At 39.3% G+C, this 7,387-nt stretch overlaps 1 protein-coding gene across 1 annotated transcript in view; it reads right to left on the reverse strand.

Moving 5' to 3' along the window:
• Casp1 (caspase 1) overlaps positions 1–6,976 on the reverse strand; it is a 10,920-nt gene extending 3,944 nt beyond the window's left edge. The window contains exons 1-7 of the mRNA XM_028861531.2: positions 6,527–6,976; positions 5,657–5,923; positions 5,332–5,394; positions 2,419–2,531; positions 1,626–1,799; positions 1,002–1,236; positions 351–491 (exon numbers count right to left, since the gene is read on the reverse strand). Coding sequence (XP_028717364.1) covers positions 351–491; positions 1,002–1,236; positions 1,626–1,799; positions 2,419–2,531; positions 5,332–5,394; positions 5,657–5,923; positions 6,527–6,533 — 1,000 coding nt within the window. The 5' untranslated portion in view covers positions 6,534–6,976. The remainder of the gene's footprint in view (positions 1–350; positions 492–1,001; positions 1,237–1,625; positions 1,800–2,418; positions 2,532–5,331; positions 5,395–5,656; positions 5,924–6,526) is intronic.
• Between the last annotated feature and the right edge of the window lie 411 nt (positions 6,977–7,387).

Raw genomic sequence — 7,387 nt, forward strand, 5'->3', positions numbered from 1 at the left:
CAGAAGACCTGAGGTCCAGTGATTAATTTTCCTGTCTCCATGTCTTAATCATCAGGATTTTGGAAATACTTCATACCTGTGCACACTGGTGTCCTGACTAAACCCAATGGTATGCACCTTTCAGATTCTAATGAACTTTAGGGTGCGTATTCATCTGTTCATTGTTTTCCTTCATATTTCTAGGAAAAACATTATGCATCATGAAAGAGTTTACTAATTCAGAAAAAAATATGTATATTTTGTCTCTATGGGTAAGGAAGGATTGAATATGAAGTCATTAAATATCTTATGTAATAAGTAGTAGTAGAAGTAGACTATGTCTGGAGATTGCATAAAAAAAAAATCTTTACCTGGTGTTGAAGAGCAGAAAGCAATAAAATCCTTCTCTATGTGGGCTTTCTTAATTCCATCATCTTCCAAATCCGCATCCACTAGGAATTTTTTTCCAGTGTCTTGTACTGAATCTTTTACCAACACCACTCCTCGGTTCTCTAGAAAGACAAAATTCATTTTATGTTACCAACAATTTCCAAGGGAATTATTGTTTGCTTGAAGTGTTTATTAAACTCTATTTGTAACATATTAGTCAGCTTTTAGTCAAATATATATATAAATGTGAATACATACACACATGTGAATGTAAATATATATGTATGTATCTGTGTGTGTGTGTGTGTGTGTGTGTGTGTGTGTGTGTGTGTGTGTGTGTGTTTTATAGGAATGTTTCAATGATTCTTTTCTCTCTTAATCTTTGAATGGACTCCAATAACATCCAGAGACCAATATGTATTCACTGACAGTTGATAGTGATATTCTCTAGTGGAAAATGAAGCAAATGTCTACCACCTTGACATACAATCTACAGAATGCATTATTAACTGTGTAGTAAAACAGCTGTTTGATATTTACATATCAACCCCAAACACTGGAAAGTACTGTCTACATATAAATGATAAGGTCAGACTGTGAATGTCCTGTTGATTTAAACTATCAGAACTCACCCCCACGGCAGGCCTGAATGATGATAACTTTGGGCTTGTCTTTCAAGCTTGGACACTTCAAAGTGTTCATCATTCGAAAGATAGTGTCAACTTTTAAAACATCTGGTACTTTATCAGAGTATGTCTTTCCACATATTCCTTCCTGGATACCATGAGACATGAATACAAGGAAAGTACTGTCAGAAGTCTTGTGCTCTGGGCAGTCAGCAAATTCCTTTACCGCTTCAGTCATCTCCTGTAAGAGACCAGATTAGTGATTTTAGATGAACTATCATTACACTGTGAGATGTCTCTAGAAACAGTAAAGGGAGTCCTTGAATAATTCAATGAAAATGAGGGACATGGAAAAGAAATTTTCTAATTTTCAATTTTATGAAAATCAAGGATATAAAGATTATAGGAAGTCATCCTGAGATCATTCAACTGGTAGAAATATTTTCCAATTAGATGTTTCAGGAGACTTTGGTTAAAGCATTTAGCATTTAGCACTTGACAGGCATGTGTAATACTCAGTGGCTTCTCACCAAAGGATATCATCATTACAAACTTCTGCTACATGTTTTCCAGCATTATCTAGGGGTTTGAAAGATATGGACATTGTTTTCATATTATGAGCAATACTACCTGAGCTGTGAGATTTTCTTTCTCTTTCACAGTATATCCCAGATCCTGCAGCAGCAACCTCATTTCTCTGAGGTCCACATCAGCTCCATCCCTCCTAGGAAGGTATTCAAACTCTGTGTTGCAGATAATGAGGGCAAGACGTGTACGAGTGGATGTATTCATTATTGGATAAATCTGTATGAAGGGCAGATTGGATGAAAAGCCTTGTTTAATTATGTGCTTATGGTAGTTCCTAGTTCCCTCCTCTTAATTCCTTCAAGAAAACAACCTTGTGAAGATTAGGTTAAGAACAGGAAGGGAATTGATTCTTAAGTCAAAGTGCTAATGGAATTTCCAAAATTCCACGTGGTCTCTGGGCATCTACCCTTAATTTTGAAAGTAAAATTTTGAAAAACAAAGTTAGGGATCTCTAAATTGTAAAACTGATTCCTCCAATTTTTTACTGACTCTAGACATAATATTGACCTGTACCTGATTCAGTTTCTGAATCTCTAATGTGGGTCATTTTGAAGGTCGATATAAAGTATGTGGAGTAATATTTGACTCACGTAAGAATCTAGTGTCAGCCATTGATTTTGCTGTTGCTATTATTGTATACCAAGGAATTAACAAAATTTGTAAGACTCCAAATTAAGCCTGAGATTCTAGGGGTAGGGAACTTTTATGTAAGGCAAAGTGGCTCATGGAGTCTCTGGGACATTTCAATGAACATGGCTGTGACAAAGAAGCACTGTCCTTCAGGATGGCCTCAGTATTCCTCAGCTCATTCCATCCCAAATTCTGTGCACAGCACCTCTGAAGGGTTTTCTTCCCGAATCCTCTGGGCTTGATCTAAGGGGCATAACTTGAGGGTCCCACTTGGTCCTGGAAGTTTGCTGCCTTCTTTGTTCTGGCCTTGCTTTGTTTCTGTAAAAGACAAAAATACCATGGATGTATTGAAGCCTGGCGCTCTCACATCAAGTCTCTTACAGTCTTATCTATGTGTGAAGATAGGTGAGGACAACCCTGGGTTTATTACCACACTGTAGAATGAGATACACACCATCATTAATGGGCAGATTGAAAGCCAGAGATGCCCAGTGGTGTGATCTAGGATCTATTTTGTGATTAGCATTTTAACAAATATTTTAGATAAGAACAAAGCACAGAGTATTAAGATTTTTAATTGATTTTAGAAATTATTTGAAGCCTAAGATGAAATTTCATGCAGGGGAGGTAGAAAATATATCTTATTTAATTCCATTGAAAAATTTAAAAAGCACATGCTTACCTATTTTCTTTTAACATGTGCACAATAGTAGCCATCACATTAAGTACTTTTTAGAAATGATTCTTTATCCTCTCCCTCATGATCACTTTCTATTGTATGTGTACATTAACCAAAGAAGGAACAACATTGAATATATTTACTAGAATGAACGTGAAGTAGCATGTAAGTGCTAAAATTAATGTGCAAATGTTGTGAATTCATTATTGTTTGCACTAACTTATGAGGGAGAGTTTCACAGTAGTTTCTATGAGTTCCTGGAGCTCCTATCGGATCCCAACTCCAATATCTTCAATCAGGCGATACACTTCTAAATGATTTGATGTACACTTGATATATTTTCAAAATAGAAATAATTTATTTAGGTACTTAGAGAGCAGAAATGAAGCAATTAAAATGAGGATATTTTGATTAATTTTAAAAGGTGTTAGATAAATTGTATGTTTAGCAAGTTGAGCCAAGTCATCAAAATGTGTTGACTGTAGAAAAGAACATAAATTACTTAGAAAGAATATACTGGAAAATACTCATTACTTGGAAAAAGATGTCTTGCTTCTGCACAAATAAGTATAAAGCAACAACAAATTAAACAAATATTTATTCATATTAGAGGTATTTTTAAGTAATTGAATAAAGTATTCAAGTATATAAGAATGTCACACTACATGAAATATAGAATAAAACATGTGGATTAACTATCAAATTAATAGATCCAGTAGAATAATTGGGTGTTTTTTAAACACTTGCCTTTCTGACTTGAGAGGAAGCATTGTTTTGTGCATGAAATTATTTCAGAACTACAGTGAAAAACCTCTCTTACAACATGCAACACTATCCATTTCTTAAGAAAGACATGAGCTTATTCAAAACTAACATTATTAGCAATGGATCTGGTATGTGTGGATCATCAGCTTCCATAAGGTTACGGTGCCATTTCAATGAAGACCACTGAAATATTAATGTGGTTTTTGTCATTCGGGACATAAATGTTTCCCGTGGTAGCTCTAATATTGTGTAAATTAAGATTATTTTTGTTTTTTTTTCCAATGAAGGTTGATTGTACACTCTCAGAATCAGTCTATAAGATGCACCCACCCTGTGCCACTAAGATATCCTTGTTACCAGCATTTCAGAAGGTATTGTCTGAATGATCAGTTGTAAGCAATAGAAGACACACATGTGTTTGGTGTGTGACACATCTAAGCTGAGTTTACAAAGTCTCCCACAATCTTCTCACATCCTCTCCAATGTCTCTCACAACAATGTCATAGTGGTGGTGATGAGAACGGATCGCACCATGCAACAAACCCACATTGGAGGTTTATTGAAAGGGTTGGGGAGAGAGGAGATTCGTGGGGACCTGCCTTTGAGAGAGAAGTGGTGCAGAAAAAGGGAGGGGGAATGGGCAGCACTTGCTTTTAAAGGTATGGTCATAGCATCCTGGGATGGTTAGGCATCTGCCTGAATACTGACAACACATGCATGCCAGAGGTATATGTAGTGGCTGCAGCTGGGGGCCCTGGGGATAGGCCAGGTGGTGCCAGAAATACTAACAAAGAGGCTGCTTGCTCATTGAGAATGACTTTTATAATCTTCTCGAATAAGGAACAACCTTCTATCATGTAAGAAACACTATGAATATTGACTTTCTAACTGAGCTCCATGTTATCTTAATAAAGGTTTGCGTCATCATTACTATGCTTAAAATATTTGTAGCTTTAATTCAGTGATAAAAATACTATTAAATAAATATTCATGTAATATTTATTTGTTCAAGTTCAATTCAATCAGAACAATCGTTTTTCATGCTTATTATTCTTGAATTTTATAGAACAATGTCTAGAATACAATTGGCATGTGATAACTACCTTTCTAATGACCAAGAAAATTATAGCTGACATAGATAACCATAGAGAGAGTAATGATTGGCAATTACTGTATGCTATAAATAACAGATGTGTGATAAAGTGCAGGAGGACTTGAGAGGGAACCCATTAAAACTTAGCCACACACTGAAAGTTGGTAAGTAGGAAAGGAAAAGAAGAGCTAAGAATGCATCTTGAGTTTCTCATTTGAACAATGGCTGATGATGACAGCTTTAGCAAAGGCAGAGAACACTGAAGGGAAGTAGGATAGGGAAGACTGAGAAGCTTGCCTGCAGCGGAGTTAGAAACTAACATCCAGAGGAGATGGGAATATGTGCACTAGGCACATGAATGTAAGGTTTGGTACCCAAATCTGGAGTTAAGACTTGAGGGACAAACTCCGAAAGCTTTGCTATAAATATGGGTGGTGAGGCCACGAGAACTGCTTTTGCTTGAGCAAGACATGTAGAGAATAGAAGGAGGAAAATGACAGAATCAATGCTTGGGAGTTACTCATATCCCCTCAACTTAGGTTTACTCCATGAAGATAATAGCCAAAAAGATTAGGGTCTACCTGAGGAAGAAGGAAGTCCTCCTTGGAAATTATCTGTCCTGATGGAATTTTCAGCTGGTGAACCTGAAGAGAGGCAAAAGCAATTAATTTACCATTCAAAGGTAATCTTGGTTATACAGCCAGTTGGGGGCCAATATGAGCTACATGAGACCAGGCAGAAGGAACAGGAGTAATAAAGACAGGAGATATGACAGGGCCAGTGAAACAAAAATGGACTTTGGAGTCTGAGGTGAGGGAGTTATCTTCAAACCGCATAAGAAACATGTGAATCAGATATTGGTTATAAAAATGCATTCTCAATTTAGTCTGACATGCAGGCTCTTACCCAATTCAAGCTCCAGAATTCCTGCCAGGTAGACGTCTTCATTACAAATGTAAGTGATAAAGATTTGGCATGCCAGAGGCCCCTTTTTAGTGACAGAATCACACAGGTCCCGTGCCTTGTCCATAACAGTGGCATTTACAGCTTTTATTCTCTCCATCTCTCCCTGGTTCAGCACTTTCTTCTCCAAAAGTTCATCCAGCAAGCCATTTATTGTCTCTGCATTCACTGAACGGATGAACTGCTTCCTCTTTGCCCTGAGGATGTTGTCTGTTTAAGGCAAAAAGATTTTTCAAGTCAAGAAAACAACCACGTGCCCCTTTCATGTTGTAAAGAGGACATAGCCTCTTTCAGACTGAATCAGTAAAATGTCTCTTTCACACACACCCCTTATCCCTTTCTTTTTGCTATCTCTCTTCTCTGTTTCCTCTCAACATTACACAGGCGCATATGGGGGAGGCAGGAGTACCAAGTTACTGTCTTTCTGTTAGAGCTCAAGAAGTATAAACGCTCATCCTGGCTTCACATGTTCTCAAATCAGATGAACAAAACAAAGAAATAACGATAAACCATTCTCCTTCGCAGCCTACATCTCTGTGAGTCATCTGACAGTCAAGCTGTCAGACTAGGGACACATACTTAAGATTGCAAAATGGCGCAGGATGCAAGTAAAGCACCATTTCCTCTCAGGCCCTGGCCTTTGCTTTCTGTGGCTTTTAGAATCTGCTGTGCAAATTTCTTCCACACAGTCTTCCCTTTCCCCAGATTCAGCTCAAGTAAATATCTGCAGAAGCTGCTGATAGCTCCCAGAAAAGCCCCCTTCCAAACGACTTATTCACCAAATTAGCCCCTTTAACAGCCGGGAAAACTCACCAGCCATGGTGTTTCTCTCCTACCATCCGGAGCTACTGAAACTGAAAGTTCGTTTCCACCAGGGCGTGAATGCAGATTGAGCAATAACCCCTATTCATGTGTGGGCATGCTTCCTTCCCTAATCAGACTTACTCTTCTGAAACTCAGTTTGACAAAGAGTCAACCTTGGAAATCATCTTTCCACAATACTTGGAATCGCTCCTGGTAGGAAGCCAGTGTGTTTCAGTCATAAGCAAAGAATGAGCTGGGACAAGGCTACAAGTTTAAGGCAGAACGGTTAGAAAGGGAAGATCTGTGGGATCCACAGGAGATGGGAACCGGAGTGCAGGGAAGGCTGCGGCAGTTGTTCCTTCTGCAGAGCTGAGGATGAGACTGGAGATTGGAGCTGGGAGAGCAGAGGGAGAAGAGAAGGTCTCTGGCCTGTGAGGTCTGTGGGTTAGCAGGATCACCAGCTGGGGGAGGGGCTGGAGTAAAGCCAGGAGTGGCTCAAGGGAAGTTGGGAGGGGCTGCTCTGCGGGATCCACGGGAAATGTAACCTGGGAGGTGGGACTTGCAAGGGAGGCTGCAGCTGGGCTGTGCTACAGAGATAGGGATGAGACTGGGGGATTGGATTGGGAGGGCAAGAGGGGATGGGGGAGATCTTCAGTGGGCTTTCCTGTTTCCCTGGCTTACTAGGCTGGAGTGTTCACAGGGAATGCCTGCTGGTGTTGGGGCTGGGATAAGAGGATGAGTCTTGGAAAGGGAGTTTGGGGAGAAGATCTTTGTGATCTGTTGGGGATGAGGACAGAGGGAAAGGAGAAGGCAGCAGGTTTTCTGCTACAGGGCTGGGGATGAGACTGAGAGTGGATCTGGAGGAGGAGA

The sequence above is a fragment of the Peromyscus leucopus genome, chromosome 7 (genome assembly GCF_004664715.2).
Source record: "Peromyscus leucopus breed LL Stock chromosome 7, UCI_PerLeu_2.1, whole genome shotgun sequence".
In the NCBI taxonomy this organism is placed as follows: Eukaryota; Metazoa; Chordata; class Mammalia; order Rodentia; family Cricetidae; genus Peromyscus; species Peromyscus leucopus.